The sequence below is a fragment of the Trichoderma virens genome (genome assembly GCF_000170995.1).
Source record: "Trichoderma virens Gv29-8 chromosome Unknown TRIVIscaffold_5, whole genome shotgun sequence".
In the NCBI taxonomy this organism is placed as follows: Eukaryota; Fungi; Ascomycota; class Sordariomycetes; order Hypocreales; family Hypocreaceae; genus Trichoderma; species Trichoderma virens.
In genome coordinates this window covers 1,640,297-1,656,504 of record NW_014013744.1, presented here as the reverse complement: position 1 = coordinate 1,656,504, position 16,208 = coordinate 1,640,297, and the positions used below count along the sequence as shown (strand labels likewise).

General features: G+C 48.6%; 6 protein-coding genes across 6 annotated transcripts; 3 read left to right on the top strand and 3 right to left on the bottom strand.

The window, feature by feature from the left end:
• Positions 1–255: 255 nt before the first annotated feature.
• Positions 256–1,450, bottom strand: TRIVIDRAFT_15830 (uncharacterized protein; the record flags this gene model as incomplete). The annotated part of the gene is made up of 3 exons (XM_014101958.1): positions 256–372; positions 434–900; positions 943–1,450. Coding segments are annotated over 3 exons (1,092 nt in total), but the record flags the coding sequence as incomplete, so codon positions are not given.
• A 2,131-nt stretch (positions 1,451–3,581) lies between these two features.
• Positions 3,582–5,073, top strand: TRIVIDRAFT_73856 (putative PAS domain protein envoy; the record flags this gene model as incomplete). Its single annotated transcript, XM_014102895.1, has 3 exons — positions 3,582–3,762; positions 3,830–3,964; positions 4,048–5,073. 3 exons carry the CDS (start codon positions 3,679–3,681, stop codon positions 4,450–4,452), a joined length of 624 nt encoding a protein of 207 aa, XP_013958370.1.
• Positions 5,074–5,145: 72 nt separating this feature from the next.
• TRIVIDRAFT_147401 (uncharacterized protein) lies at positions 5,146–6,524 on the bottom strand (the record flags this gene model as incomplete). Its single annotated transcript, XM_014102470.1, has 5 exons — positions 5,146–5,295; positions 5,353–6,113; positions 6,172–6,221; positions 6,288–6,322; positions 6,378–6,524. Coding segments are annotated over 5 exons (1,143 nt in total), but the record flags the coding sequence as incomplete, so codon positions are not given.
• A 4,781-nt stretch (positions 6,525–11,305) lies between these two features.
• Positions 11,306–12,299, top strand: TRIVIDRAFT_136832 (uncharacterized protein; the record flags this gene model as incomplete). Its single annotated transcript, XM_014102469.1, has 2 exons — positions 11,306–11,664; positions 11,813–12,299. Coding segments are annotated over 2 exons (846 nt in total), but the record flags the coding sequence as incomplete, so codon positions are not given.
• A 1,757-nt stretch (positions 12,300–14,056) lies between these two features.
• On the top strand, positions 14,057–14,832 carry TRIVIDRAFT_55818 (uncharacterized protein; the record flags this gene model as incomplete). Its single annotated transcript, XM_014102468.1, has 2 exons — positions 14,057–14,288; positions 14,378–14,832. The coding sequence occupies 2 exons, from the start codon at positions 14,057–14,059 to the stop codon at positions 14,830–14,832; spliced, it is 687 nt and encodes a 228-aa protein (XP_013957943.1).
• Positions 14,833–15,105: 273 nt separating this feature from the next.
• TRIVIDRAFT_6890 (uncharacterized protein) lies at positions 15,106–16,121 on the bottom strand (the record flags this gene model as incomplete). The annotated part of the gene is made up of 3 exons (XM_014101941.2): positions 15,106–15,621; positions 15,672–15,907; positions 15,968–16,121. The coding sequence occupies 3 exons, from the start codon at positions 16,119–16,121 to the stop codon at positions 15,106–15,108; spliced, it is 906 nt and encodes a 301-aa protein (XP_013957416.1).
• Between the last annotated feature and the right edge of the window lie 87 nt (positions 16,122–16,208).

The window sequence follows — 16,208 nt, the reverse complement described above, 5'->3', positions numbered from 1 at the left end:
TAATCTCAGTGCTCTAGACAGAGGTTGGAAAATGCCGAGAAGCTTTTCAGCCATGGAACTTCATAAATTTTATCTATTACTGGGTATCTCGTTGTATAATCTTCATACTCCTGCCAAAAGGAGTGTCATAAATCAATATCCTCCCATGGCCACTTGCTCTTTTTATCTCGCCTCCCTCTTGACTCCTCTTGCACCGCCTCCTCTTGTTTGCTGCTCTCTGTCCAAAACGAGAGATTCATTGTCTCCATCTTCATCTTCATCTTCGTCATCTATATCACGAAGGTTTTGCTCCGCTTGTTTCCAGCGCTGGATTCTTCGCTTCATGGCTTCGTCCAAGTAAAATTCATGATCAAACCGGGATCGAGAAAACATCTTTCTTCAATGTCAGTGCGGTGCCAAGGAGAGAGAAATTAATAGTGTGGAAAGGCCTCACCTGAGAACATCCTGTCTGGGGGCACTGGTGTTCGCCTCGGGGAGCCAGGTATTCCAAAATGGCAGACTTTTCAAAAGTATGCGGGCACTTGCGACTCTTGTACGGCTCCGTCATTGGAAGTAGAGTCAAGGGACAGTTTATGCTAATATTTTCCCGCGAGACAGCCACATCGTCGTCGTCATCATCGTCTAGGGCGCCGTTTTGCCCACCACGGCCAGGGGGTGTCATGTCCGGCTCGCCATTGGACAGGAACCATCGTGAGGCATCTGGCAAAGGAGGGCCATCTTCGCCTGCTGCAGCTTCGTGCCATAGCTTCTTAAAGCCGGCATAATCATTGTTGAGAGCGTACCGCTGACGGACGTCAAGGCTGATGTATTCGGCCCTCTTCTTGGCGCGGAGCTCACGAAACGTGTCGACGATGCTAGTCACGGGCCCTTCTTCGTCTTCATCTTCCCTATCAGCGGCGCCTTCCTCATCACTGACAGCTCCATTGGCCTGTCGTCGTCGACTTTGGGCAGCAGCAGCGCTTCGCGTCTGAGCTATTGTGTTGGTTGTGGCGGTCGTGCTGAGCTCCTCCAAGGCAACAGCCCCGTCTTCCAGCTCGGCCCTTCGATCAATGGACTCTCTGAGCGCACGTTCGGATTCTCGTGTTAGCCTCTCGACCTCCTTTTCGAATTCGGGAATTTCCTTTTCTAGGCGCTCCTCCTCAGCTGTCTTGGCCGTGTGCTTCTCTTCTCGGCGCTCACGGACTGCGGCGAGTCGATCCTGGCCTCTGCGTAGGCGCTCGTTCAGATCGCTCACGCTAAGGCCAAGATGACGGATAGAGTCCTTCAGCTGACTCTCATAAGGCGCAGCGCCGCGATTGTTTGAAAGCTCGATCAGTTCTTGCCGAGCGGTATCGGACAGAGGGAAAGAAAGCGGCTCGTAATCAGGAAGAGCTGTAACGGTCGTGGTGGTGGAGGTGCTGGTCGATGCTGCAGCAGCACGGCCACCGCGGTTGAAGAGACGGCGCGACATGGTACGGCAGATGAGGAATTGACAATATCTCAGATATCAGCTTATCAGAGGAGCATCTCGGTGAGAAATTGCCACCAGGATGCGGCTCTCAGATCCATCTGTAGTGGGGGTTTGAAGACGCGATCGACAGACGCGATCCGCAGCGAATGCACTTAATTACCTAAGCCACCTAGAGTCGAGTCGCTCCTGCTTCTACAACGACCTATTAGTACGAAGATGATTTTTTTTACTGGAATCTTCATATCAGAATGCTAGAAGCTTATACGCACGAATTTCATCAATCTTCGTGATTATGCAAAACTCTACCTCGTCGAGAGGCAGAATCAAAACATGGGGATGATGCACCCAAAAAGGCTGATTCGTCTATCTGCAGAGCAGCCAAGGTTTGGCAGTCGGTCAGGACAAAACATCAACCACACCCTCTCGCCTTTGACTTACCGCCGCATGGGCTGACTAAATCTATACGAAGCAATCAACAGTGCTGATGATTCGCAAACGATGCCTAGCTAGGCATTCCAAACCCCTTGCTAGATTACTTGGGCCATCAGCTGGGCCATCAGCTGGGCCATCAGCATGAGTTACAGCGTACGATACTCCATGGAGCATAGCTTTGGCAAGCCATGCAGAGTCATGTCACTGTGGTGGGAAAGTGGAAAAGCAGCTGAACACAAGATGCTGCGGGCCAGGATAAGCCTGGCTACCTTGGCAGTCTCAGTTGATGTCGGCCAGGTGCATTTGTTTGTCCGCCACGGCGACAACTCGACGCTCTCCTGCCAGTCGGACCCATGCAAGCCGGACACAGACACTGCAGAATGGAGCAACAATTTGGGCTGGTGGTAACTTGAGCCTGTCTAGACCAGGTACTTGGATCTCGATGCTACAACGGCTCATTGAGACCCGACGCAGCCACCGCTGCAAGGAGCCTGCGGAATTCAATGGAATCCTTCAGCCTCACACTTTACTGCCGGTGGGATACCTACCACAGGGCTCCCTCCCACCCTCACCGTAAGTGTGCGGCTGGTCTTAGTTCTTTATTCCCCCCTGTGGGATGTCGGAAGCGATCCGTGAATGACTCGATACACAGATAGGTATACGAAGTATCTACGGAATACGGTTCTAATACTAGATGCCGAGTTGCACAAGCCAACAACGCATGTATCAAGCTCTTCGGGCAAGAGAATAGCCTTCTTCTCAAGGGACGAACCCTTCTTGATCCATGACGGCTGGACAAACCTCAACTGTGGGCTAACATACGATTGTTGAGGCAAATCGCAACTTTGAGCGCCGCATTCCTGCGCCCGCATTGAAGACAGACGCATGTAAAGAGTCTAGAACCAAAGACTTGCAGACCAAATGCTACAAGAAGCGTCATGACAGCAGGGAACTTGCCGCCCTAAAGTGATCCCCCGCCGGTGGGCAAACATCGTGTGGCATTGACCAGCATCAGAGGCTGGGATCTCAGATCGCCTTTTGTCAAAAGGCAGCCATTTCACCGATCGCCATCTTAGCCCAAGCTGCGGCCATCGGACCAATCAACTAGCTTCTCACAGTCGTCTGCAGCCGTTGGGAGCTCCACGGCTCGATGACTTCGGCTTGGACGCTAACAAGATCGAGCGCGCGTTTCTCGGCGCAGATGATAGTGCGCTAACATTGACTTGCCCTGCCTAGTACCAGCCGCTCTCGATGACGGCCAAAGCCTCCCGCAGCTACGATCTCAGATCGGTACTCTGTATCGATGATTTTCAGCTTTGTGGAGGCTGCCCCTGCACACGTCTGCAGGCTCCCTCAACACCGCCCGGCTGCTAGCTTTTGCCAACTCAGTTGCGCCATGGCTGCGTCAGGATCAAAATCGGGCCCCCCTCCCTGGTCTGTCAAAATCCAAAGTCCTGCCCAGTAGCAGCAAGGAGCAGACTGGAGAGAGCGGTATCAAGCTTCGGATAGAGCCCCAATAATCCCGAGTGGCCGTTTTTGTCTTGTGTTCTTTGCCCTTTCTGCATATCCTGCCAATCCACTTTGTATGCTTGTACTTCGTATATCTATCCCTGAACTTAAAATAGTATTTGAACGATGTTGCTATTTAGTAGCTCTTCTCCCTACTCAATACTCTTTGACATTTTTCAATCTTCAGTAGCTTTCTCGATATCCCTGCCATTGCTGTATTCCATCGACTCGCACATCCTTGCGACTCCTCCAAACCGCCACCCAGTTGGCGTGAACAGCAACACCAAATGCAAGGGGCACCAATCATGGTGTCTTCAGGGTCTTCTGGATTGCCATTGCAGCTGAATCCATGGGAAGACCATGCTCTCAACGTGCGTTCTCGACTCGTTTGCTAGGGCCACTGCGGCTGGAACCGATATTAACTCTTCATGCAACCAGTACGAGTTTCCATCCCAGCCTGCTGCTCAAGCAGGAAGCGACAACGCCACTGTCCCAGCTTGGATACAGCTTCAAGACCCAATCATATATCCCGGGATCTATTCCGCTAGTGGTATTGACGTAATGGGCATCCTGGTAAGAAGAACCCCTCGCACATCCCATATACTGCCTTGTTATTGCCAAGAGTTGGTGTTGTTTTCTAACTGGCTTACAACCAGCTGCGAGTTGTGTCTCGACCAAATCCTTGCATTGACGTCGGCCCTCTCGACTGCTCTGTGTCGCTCACATTATGCGATCTCAGCCTCCCTAATGCACCCATCGTCTACGCCTCCCCTGGCTTCTATGAACTGACTGGCTACTCACCCTCGGAGACTATGGGGAGAAACTGTCGGTTTCTGCAATACCCCCCTCATGTACAGGCCCCGGCCAGAGCCTTGTCTTCAGACGTCGACGAACCTATTGCAATGATGCGACGTGCTGTCAACGCCAATCAAGAAGTCCGCGTCCAAGTTACCAACTACAAGAAAAACGGTACCCGATTCACAAATGTCGTCACCATCCTCCCCTTGTGGGCTGATTCGAACGGGCATCACTATGCTGTAGGGTTCCAGGCTGAATTATAGAGACCTGACAACTCTCCTTAGCATTAGTGCTGCCGTCTAGAGCTGTCCGAGCAACAGCTTCGTATATGCTTTCATATATAAGGAGCAGGCGAGTCTTACGACGTCAGCTCTGCATATTTTGCATTATTATTTTTTCCTTTTTCATTTTTCGCTTAGGCACATCGTCATTTAAGCCTGCATATAACGATACTCCAGAGCGCTTGAAATTTGATCATGAACAGTACAGTACAGTACAGAAAGGCACATATCTATTGGTGTTCAGGAGAGATATTATGTTGTCGATATCATCAAGATCAGCTGATGTTGATTTCATGTGGTTTCACGCAGCCGAGATAAACATTTGTCTTTGATGGTAGTTTCACGGCAGAATTCGGGGCGCACACGATTATGATATTGGTTTGCACAATTATTTACTCTTGAGAATTTGTTTTTCTTTCTTCATCACGGGACTTTTAGCCGGGCAGTGAGATGTACAGGGTGGTAAAATGGGAAGCACGGTTACGAATAGCACACGTAGGGATTATCGGGAGATGTTGGTCATAACACAAAAAGATATTTCAGATACATTCAAATATCAGACACTTAGATAGCTACACAAACTAGTATTACGCTCAAGATCTCAAACACGCAAAAAGTCCCGTCCATAAACCCGTCATCATACCCTTGGGCACTATCTCACTCATCTTCGGGCATCTACTTCCTCAAGCGACTGGACCGACGACGACCCTGGTCTTCCTCCACCGCTTCTTTTTTCACAGGAGAAGGCTTCGACTTCTCTGTCGCTGACGCCGCCTTGCCCCGTCTCTTCTTGGCAGGTGGTTCTGCATCATCGGCTTCTTCGGGCTCTTCCTTGACTACTGCTTCCTGCTTTCGTGATCGTTTGGATTTTTTCTCCTCGACTACTTCGTCATCTTCTTCTGCTTTCGGCTCGCTCTTCGCTGCCTTGCCCTTTGCAGGCTTGCTCTTCCCCGACTCGCTCTTCACAGGTTCCGCTTTTGCGCCGGCGACAACGGCGCCGGTTTTCTTCTGCACGCCTGGCGCATAGCAGCTGGTCCGTCCGCCGACAGTGATGAAAGCGAGCTTTTCTCCGTTGGGAAGTTTGGTTGCTTGATCCTTACCACCCTTGCCCCATCGGTGGTTGAAAAGCCAATGATCAGGGAACTCATCCGAATCACCCAACTTGTCGACGGCTAGTTGGCAGACGTAACGAATGGACTCGTGCAGCCTTGCGATTTCCTTGTCATCAAAGGTATCAGAATACTGCTCCGGATGGAGCTTGGCTTGGTATAGTGTCTCGTCAGCGACCCAGTTTCCGATGCCGCTGATCATGGCTTGATCAAGCAGCAGGGCCTTGATGGGGACATGGCGGGACTTCATCTTGCCGCGGAGGTATTCCTCCGTGAAGATGTCCTTGTCAACAACAGGGTCGGGTCCATTCTCTACAAGGGGGGAGTGCTTTCGGATGGACTCGCCGGGGCAGTGGACAAGTCGCACGCGGCCGAATCTCCGGGCATCGGTAAATGCGACTTCGACGGGTTCTTTATCGTCTGTGCTGATGTGGAATTTCCAAAACTTGGGAGGCCATTGCGCGATGTCACTCTCCTTCATCTTCTTGTAGTAATTTGTATATGCCGTCTTCTCGCCATTTATGTGTACCCAGCCTGTATGCTATACATGAGTGGTGTGAATTGAAGAGGAGCATTGCATGAGTCTACTCACCCGTCATGCCAAAATGCATTACCAGATGAGGTGGTTTGTCTAAAGTTATCCTTTATTGGGGGTTAATGAAAGTTCAGAAGGTATAGTAGTCATCATGACAGCTTGTTTCGACATACCAAAAGTATTTTCCCTGAGAGCCCGCAGAGACAACCTGGTACAGTCAGACGTGGCACGGAATCCGAAGCTTGTGACAAGATTTGTCTTACCGTTTTGCCTTTCAGAGCCTCTTCGACCTCTTTTCCACTGGTTCCAACCTTGCCAAATACGCTGCTGTCATCTATGGCCGCAGCATTGGCGATGGTCTTTCCTACCAGCCTCTGGCGGAGGAAGTGTACAATACGGGCAACTACAGCATGTTAACCACACAGTTCTTTGGGATTCTGGAGAATATACGTTCCTTCAGCTATCTCAGGCATTGTTATTAGTGTATTTTGTTAAAATGAAATGTGAGGGGAGACGCTTTAAAACTCTTTTCACTCTGCTTCATACAACTTAAGCAACACCTTGTGAAATCACGTCGTCAGCCGCGGCTTTGCGACGCTCTGAACGCGAGGCGACGCGGAATCACGTGCGTGCTTACAGAAGCAAAAATTCTAGCCGGCCCACAGCCCCGCCTGTAAAAGCTATGAAAACATTTCTGCCGAAGCTTTTTTCTTTTTTTCTTTCCACCATTCACTTCTGCATCCATGTGCAGAAATTTGCCATGGCAAAGCTCAATGTAAGTTTTGTGCGCTGCTTTTGCTTGTTGCCCTCAGTCCTACCTGATGATACCCTAAATCCGCAAACTAGAGTCTTTGACCAATTGGAGTGAAAACACCGTTTAGCACGTCAGTCTGAACCATTATCGGACAGCTGAAATTTTTTTTCTCTTGCATTCGGCGACTTGAGCGCTTTTGCTAACTGTCTGGATAGAATGTGAATACCAAGTGGTATCGAGCTTGAATATCTTGCCGGCGACTTTGCGCCATCGATTTGCAATATTTGGTAGGTCATAATTTTCTTTTTTTTCTGCTTGTGCAATATGATGATCAATTTCAAACTATATACGCTGGAAATTACCGGCTGAGGTCTCCTTTGACGATATTCTTAGGCTATAACTGATTTGCCTCTTCAATGCTCTTTTCTTGTTGACTGCAATCATGGTGCCATTGGCTAACTTGCATAAACAGATTCACTTGACAAGGTATGCCGTCTTGATAGCAAAGTCTCCTCCATCACTCCGATGTTAGATGATGAAACGGCACTGGGCTCCGATTTTTATAATGAGCAAGACACGCCATTTTGCGGCAGGCCTAGAAAACCTCGCCCACTGATTCTATCTCATCGATGTTTCATGTTGGATCAACCGATGCTGGATATCAAAGCTAATTCCTTGATATCAGTGTCTAGTGATGTGCTATGTATGCATCCAAACGTGCTACGCTGCGTGTTTAATCCATATCAAGGTAAGCTTGTTTTGTTTTCTGCCTCCTTCTAGCATCATGTGATGATTTTAGATGACGAGTCCTATTCGGGTTTCCGATGAGGACAACAACCTAACCTACCATTCATGCATTCCCTGATTTCATGATCCAACATTCATTCTTGTTTTGCTGAAGCTAGCATGTGGACTTTGGCTAACATCTCGAAGTGATCTTGTTAGTTTGCCCGCATATTCCCTTTGCAACCCAGCTTTCTCGTGATGAGCTCGAATAAACAATGACAAGCATATGTCTGAGCTTCACGCGACGAAGACAAAATGTTCGGAACTGATCTGCAATCATTCACATCACGCTGTGTATTTGCAAGAGCTGGGCTGTTGCTAACTGGCTCGAAAGATGTATTACCCCAATTCGTGGTACTCTGACTGAATATGATGCTATTGGTAAGCAATTCCGTCTTGCCTATTCTCCTTTCTCATTTACATGATGTACAAATATCACGACGGTCAACTTAGCCATATGCTCTGATGATAACGCCTGTGACAAGGCACCTTTAACCCTGACAATTCACATTTTCTTCATCTTTTTGTTGCAACGTGCATTTTTGGCATTGTGCTAACAGATGATTTATCAGGTATCGCAATGCTCTGAACATCTTATTGATGAGAATTTTACACCAAGTGGTGCCGACCAATGCCAAGTTTCTACCAAGTGGTAGCTGCAACTTGTCTCTTCAATCCACGGAGCGTGAATTGGCGTAAAGCTCGTCCACATAGGGCCATTGCACAGCTACCTCGTAGTTCTAGACCGTAAGGTCGAGAGGTCTTATGCTAGATTTGCGACGAGATCATTCACTTGGTATGCAGGTCTTAATAATACATATAATATACTTGTCTATCTTGCACGATGCCAGTTCTTACCTTGCTTGTGATATATTGTACCTCTAATCACAATCATAAATGCCTATAAATCATATATACCCAACCTTTCATTATTTCCAGAGGCGGCTCTCCAAAGAATTGTCCGAAGGAAATGGCCGGACTAAGCACAACTGGGTCTAGTGCGCTGGATACATGTCGCGTTCAGGTAGCAAAAAGACGTGCCCAACGCAGCCAAACCTATCTATGTCAACATCCGGCGTTTGAAGCTATAGGAATTACAATTTTATACAGCAAAAACAGCAAAAACAATGAGCTACGACAAGACTGATGTGGCTATGAGAGGTGCTGTTTTAGCCCTGAAAGCTGCAACAAACTGGTCTTCATTAGAGATATCAACTGTCCTAGGCTTGTCGATACGCCAGGTCAATCGAATTTACAGCCGGGCCATCAAAGCCGGCTTCGACCCATCAGCCCGGCCGTTGAAAATAACAAATGCCCTTGTAACCGATTTGCCGAGGTCTGGAAGGCCGAAAAAACGGATGATGCAGTTGAATGAGCTATAGTTGTAAAGGTTAAACGCGGTCTCCGTGGCCCGTGAAAGACCTTTACTGTTATGGCTGGAGAGCTAAGGAAAGAAGGCCGCAACGTATCAGCTATGATGGTCTGGAGAGTGCTGAAAAAAGCTGGGCTCCAGAAGCCTAAGCCACCCGGGCTGACAGCCGAGATAAATAAGAAGAAGGAAAGGCCCGGCTGGAATGCTGCTTAGCCCAAGGACTTTGGAGAGTGGAAGTGGCTGTCTGGTTTGACGAAACTGCGGTTTTACTACACGGCCGCGGCGGCTACTGTATCTGGTGTCAAGCTGGTGAGAGATGTGCTCGAAGCTATATTCGGGAGCAATGGAAAATGTTTATGCTCTAGGATTGTTTACATATAATCAAAAAGACCAACGTTATTGCTGGAAGCCGACAACACCCGAAGAGGAGGGGAAACAGCTTTGAGGACCACGGAATTGCTGTAGGATGCTGGCATACGCATTTGTGTAAAGTTCATAGTTTGTGGGTGCCGGTATTAGTCTAGTGGATACTGTATATGGAGAGTGTTCGAAAAGCTGCTGTGTGTGTGAATTATAACGGATAGGGCGAAAAGAGAGGCACATGTGGCAGACTGCCTAAGGAGACACTTAACAGCATCGCTCCTTGATACTACCATCGTTACTGCAAACTATGGGCACGAGTGTTTTAATAGCGCCAAAAGCGCCTTGTCGTCAAAGATTTCAGGGCTAGAGCCATGAAAGCGCGTATGCTTGACGGTGTATACATGTCTGGGCACACAAATAATTGCTGGCGCTGGGACGGCGCTTAAACATCTGCAGTAAATATCCGCAGTAAACATTCTGGATGTCTATGATAGGAGCAGCACAAGACATGTGGCATTCAATCTATGCATCCATCTTGTCCTCTGTAACATCGATCTAATCCAGCACCATGGTTTTGAATTACGAAGAGCAAAGTCGTGGTGGTCTGGACATGTATTATTGCATAAGAAATGATTTGTGTTGATACATGTTCCTCGACGGCAGTACGAGTAGCCGCAAGAACGGAATCCCCCAAAAGGTCTTGGCATGACTTCCTAGGCGCGAGAAAGCGCGAGAAGGGAGGGATCGGGTTAGTGATTGATCAGGTTTGCCGAGACGGGTCCGCTGGGGGGCTGAGCGAAGACATTTGATGTGGCCTTGTTCGGCAGGATCATGGACTTTGCCAGATGTCAATCGCTAGGCAGAGAAGTAGATGAAGAGGAAGACGCTACTCTAGACACTAAATCATTTTTTAGCGTCAGCGACCCGCCATGTTGCTACACGGATTTGGGTAGGATGGGCAAGGCTGTTGAGAGGGATCCCGAGTGAAGAAGCTCCCGTGTTGGTGATGGGAGGCCAACTTATACGGGCACATAGCGTACTTGTGTATATAGCAATGCCTTGTCATCTTATTCAAATTTGTCTTGTTGAATCTTAATCATTTTCATGACAAGATGCCTGCCTGCCTTTGCTCTGCACAGTAAAAAGCAAGATGATCCCCCCCTGTTCATTGAATCCTTGCTCAGCTAGGTGGGACACGAACCAGGATTCCCGGTGGATACCCTTGCCCTCAACAGAGGCTCTTAAGCGCCGCATGTGGGTGGGAATGAGCTTAGCATCTTCTCTTTGGCCTGCAACCTGTCAGTCAAACTATGGGAACCTTGGGAAGGCGTGCGATCCTTCTCGCCAACCCCCCCGGACGATGTCGTGTCGACTTCTTTCCGCATCTTATAGGCTGATGCCAGGTTGCACGACGGCATCTGTCTCAGAACCAGACAGACTGTGGCAACGTGACTCGATGATTATTGGATCGTCACGTCGGAATAATGCAGGCTGAATGGTTAGTGGCCAGTGAGGGAGACCTGAGCGGCAGGCATTCGAGGAGAAGGATTCAGCTCCTGGCGTTTTTTGGTCGGCGAGCTAATTGGCATTTATGCAGCCTCAGGGGTATCTTTTTGTTTGTAAGAATTGAAGGAATCCATTGAAATCCGGTTTGTGCTGCTTGAAGCGGTAATGTGGCATCGCTCGTGGCATTAAGATGAGCTACACGTGAATGAGCCCTCGGAAGGCTTTCTTGTCTACGTCCCACGCTACTGTACTGTATATTACCTGGGCTGGCGCTTCCGTCCACCGTTACATTTACTACTTTGATCTGCGACAAGAGCTGCGTGATATGGTGTTTTCTTGACCTCTTATTTGGAGAACTGGCAGCTTGTTAGCTTCTTGCCGCTACCAACCTCTGCATCAGGCGTCTCGCCATGGCCTTCACAAACCAGGCCGGCACTTTGCTGGGTCCTCTAACCACAACATGGACTATGCCCGAGTCTTGCTCGATCTACATGCCGCCATGCTCGACATGCGACCAAGGATTCAGAGGACAGTCGTGCAATGCCATAAGCGATGGCCGAGTGCAGGATAACACGGCATGTTGGCCACCAGTCAAGCCAGGCATTTCGTCTCCGGGATGGCCCTTTGTGGGCTGGGGATTCTATTCTCCTGGTATTGCGTGTCCTGCGGGATACGTGACGGCTTGTACGGCGGTTTATGGACAGAGACCGCAGTGGGATACTCAATTCACTCTGGTGTCATCGGAGACTGCCGTGGGATGTTGTCCACCGTAAGTAGAACCTGGTTTGAAAAGACGTACATTTGATATACTACTGCATCTTCCCGCTGGATAAACAAGTGATTTGGGGATTCGCCTCACTCTAGCTTTCAGCTCCATGTAGCGAATTGGCAGGTTGGCTAACTCGAATATTAACTAGGGGGTTCACATGCGCCAACATCAATGGAAACACATGCATTGCAACCGCAACCTCAACGTCCATTCCAACAGCCTTTTGCGATGGCACCAAGCTTACCGATTCTGGCTTTGAGACTTTTCCCACTGTCGTCACATTCACCCAGACGGATACCGCAAGTGGTGTGGTGGATGTAGAAACTTCGACACGCCAAATGGTCTTGTACGCTCCCATGTTCCAGCTCAACTTCCAATCAAGCGATTTACCTGCCTCGACAACCACCGCATCCACTACATCATCCTCAAGCACAGCTACAACCAGAACAACATCCTCAACAAGCCAGCAAACAACAACCTCCGCAGCGGATAATGGTACTGCGATAAATCCGTCATCGGGACTGTCTAACGGAGCCAAAGTCGGGCTCGGTGTCGGTCTTGGCCTCGGCGTGGCCTTTCTGCTCGCTTTCTCTGCCTTCATCTACTACTATCGACGCTCAAAAAAAGCTCAAGAGCCTCTGGGTAGCGAACTTGCGAACACCGAAGTTTCCGACGTCGCAGAAGGTCCCAAAGTTAAAAGGGTACCTCCTCAAGTTTACGAAATGGGGAATTATTACGCCCCTGTTGAGCTACCAGGTGATACCCGTGAAGGAGAGCATCAACAAAACGCACTGAGATATGCTTAATTGGATGGATAAAAGAGAAACAGGATTAATGGTATAATGAAATCTTTGTCGATGAAATGCATGGGCAGAGTACCTAGAATTGTATGATTTTCAGGAAGCTAGAGTTCCAGGACTCTGTTTATACCTACATGTGCCTAGTACGAAGCGAAACATGGGCAAGGAGCTTGGGCTGGATTTTCTTTTGTCGTTTTGAATACCAGGGTTTATGACTTATTGATTGGTGGGCGGGCGGAGGCAGAAATGATTCTTTTCATATAATATATTTATTTATTTTAATTACTCTTTCCCATATCCTGTTTATGTTGACCATCTCCCGTAAATGACAGGAAACAAAGATTTTTTTTATTCCCAGTACTTGTTAGATACAGAGTTCCTAGAGTATCTCCTCTGCTAGTATCGCTGCTCTGTGCTACCATCAATATATTCCTCTAGCATCTGTCATCATCAATACCCTAGGTGACGTGAAATTTGAGAGACCGGATACTGAATAGCCACTCCTTAAATAACCATCTATCCCGCGCATCTATCCGGCCGGTCTTGTCTCCGTCCTCCCATCATGCTGCGTCAACAGTGGCGCAGACTCATCTATTTGTAGTGCATGCAATTAGTACTATCCTTGTGGAGTCTTCGAAACAACTTCCATTTGGAGAAGCGGATTTGGAAAGAATTCGTCAGTTTGCTTGGCACAGGGACTACGAATCTCCTTCGGGTTCCGCGCAAGACGGACGTCGCGGGCGCCGCGGCCGTGGCGCAGCAACAGGTGAAGCTGCCGGAGTACGAGTACGACGCTTGGTGTTTGTGGTTGAATCAAGACCAAATAAACAGCCAAGTAAGAGAAGATGGCATATGATTGAGGCTATCACAACACACAGAAAACAGCGTTACATGCATTTTAGTGGTGTACTCTGTATAAATACATGTATTCTATGTTAGTGAGGTAAATGGCTGAGCTGCTAACCTAGACTTAACTCATGATGGCATAAATCTCCAGATCTAAACGAAAACGATTGGAACGAGTGGCCAACCAACCGCCGCAAGATCTAGATTTTTCTTCCCCTTTTAACCCCACAAAATAAAGCTGCGAATTACGCGCATCCATCCTATCAATCTCACTCCAATTTCTCTGTACGGCTGCTGCCGTTCGTATTAGTGAGCCGTGCCACATAACAACTGCAAGATGCTGTATATGCCATGTCTTGAAATGAACGAGACGTCATCAATGCTGCTCCTCCATTCGGCAATTGATTGAAAGGGAAATCAAATCACATCAAAAGCCCCCCATTTTGGGCGTCGATTCGTCACCGCCCCCTTTTAATAGCTGCTAGACACAGAACTAGCCGTATTCGTAATACTGGGCCGTAACACTGGCACCAACACCAGCCAATCTTTGCTGGCCAGGTGTTGATGGAAGCACAGATAAAAGAGACAAAATCTCTTCACAAACAGACAGACAAGCAAACTCGTGGGGATTAAAATCTGTCTTTCCTCTTCTCACTCTTTTCCTTATTTTTCCTCTTCATCAGCAAGTTTCCTCTCCTTCTGCCCGTCTAATCCTAGTCGCAATGAATAGCACCGTCGAGCAAGTCATGGCAGATCTGCCGCTTCACCCCTTCTCTCCCTTTGCCATTGAGTTGCCAACCTACGTCGCCAACACAATTTCGGCGCCCGTCCTGGTATCGATCTTTGCGGCGGGATGTGCTGTCATCTTCCTCATCACGTATGGCATCATTCAGCGGATGAGGCCCTCAATGGGCAGTGGTGAGATGGCTGTTGCCATGTGGTTTGCCCTCTGCGGCTGCATCCATCTCTTTTTCGAAGGTGAGCGAGCTTGTCAAGTTTAACGACTTCACATATAATATAACCCAATTATACCTTTTTAATTGAGTCAATTGCTAACACGTGCGCAGGTTACTTCTCCTACAATGCCTTTGACATGGCCAGCAAGACAGACATCTTCGGCCAGCTGTGGAAGGAATACGCCCTGTCGGATTCGCGCTACATGAGCCAGGACGCCTTCACCGTCTGCATGGAAACCGTCACTGCTGTTTTCTGGGGTCCCATGTCCTTCTTCTGCGTCTACTTCATCATCGCCGACCACCCGCTACGCCACCCTTTCCAGATCATCGTCAGCCTGGGCCAGCTGTATGGCGATGTCTTGTACTATGCCATCTGCACTTTCCAGGAGGTCGTCTTCGACATTGTCTACTGCCGACCTGAGCGATTCTACTTCTGGGCTTACTATTTCCTCTGCAACTTCTTCTGGATTGTCATTCCCTTGCTGCTCATCCGACAGAGCGTCAATGAAATCGCAAGTGTATTTGCCAAAGTCAAGGCGGCCTCTGCTGGTAAGAAGGCGCAGTAAAAGGAACGGAGAGAATTGTGTAAAGTGTGCCTGCAATAATAAGATTTGGGAGGAAAGATTATTATCATATGGTATAGACAAAAATTGATGCATTTTTTTCTTTCTCTTTTTGGAGTATTCCAGCCGTACTTGTTCCATTGAGGTATTGCTTGCCTTTGGAGAATTGTGACATGCATTTCCACTACTACCCAACCGAAAAAAAAGGACAACAAAACGCCATCGCTATGCAAAAAGACTCAGATATATTAACCAAATATTCCGTCGAGTCAGACATTATTCCAGTTGGCCCTCGATGCCTGACTTGATGCCTTCAAGCACAGGACCCCATTGGCTGCTGGTTCTTTGTGTTCGGATCTCCTCAAACCGATCGCTGGCAATTTTCCGGACAAGAAGGGTATCCTTGGCCTTTTTGAGATTTCTTCCATCACCTGTTGAGAGGTACTCCTCAAACCACGCTTCTTCAACGGTGTCAAAGGGCAGGAAAGCCAATTCACCAGCCTGTTCAGACTTATTGCCGAGCGTTTCTGCGATCAATTGTCGAAAGAGCTGCTCGCGAGTATGCTCAGGATATGTTCTCGAATAAAGAAGCGCCTCGGTAACATTGGTTTGGGCCATGGCGCCAAAGATGAGCTCGAGGGCTTTGGAGGTCTTCAAGACAGGCTGGACGGTGTGGAAATAAGATAGTGCAAGATCGTAGTCGCCGTCTGAAGCATGCTGCACAAGTGCGATGATAATATCATCCGCAAAGTCTGAGATAAGCGATGGATGGGCGACATATTCCAGAGCCGTCTGGCAAGCTGTTAGCAAGACCCTTGCTTCGTGAATCGATTGCCACAAACCGAAAATTCGAGGCCGTCCATATACCACAGCCCCTTCATGAATATCTCGTACTTCTGCGGCATGCTGGAAGCAGAAGCAAAAGTCTCTGATAGAGAGGCTTGGCCATCAACCGTGTCAAAGTCCAGGAGCACGTAGTAGATCAAAGACAGCTTGTGATGCATCGACATGTTGCTTTCGCAAATTTGTTGGTGCAGCTGTCGGACCCCATTGTCGTTCTTAGGAGGATATATCTTGCCTGGAATAGAGAGTGGTTAGTTTCAAAGGCAAATGCCCCTATGAATGCGTCGAAACTGACTCTTGGTGATGCCCAGTGCCTTCAACACACGATCAATGAAGAGCTGCCCGCCCAAGTCTTTCCGACGCGCCTCGATTTCGTGGATGCGCTTGCGGTCGTAGGGCATCTGAGCTCCCGGAGGAAAGACTTTCGGGTAGTCGGTGTATTCAATCATTGTTGCAGACTATTGGGGCAGAACTAGAGACTGGGGATAGGCTTTGAGAGAAGAAAAAAGGAAGGGTGTTATCAAAAATGAAGCTCC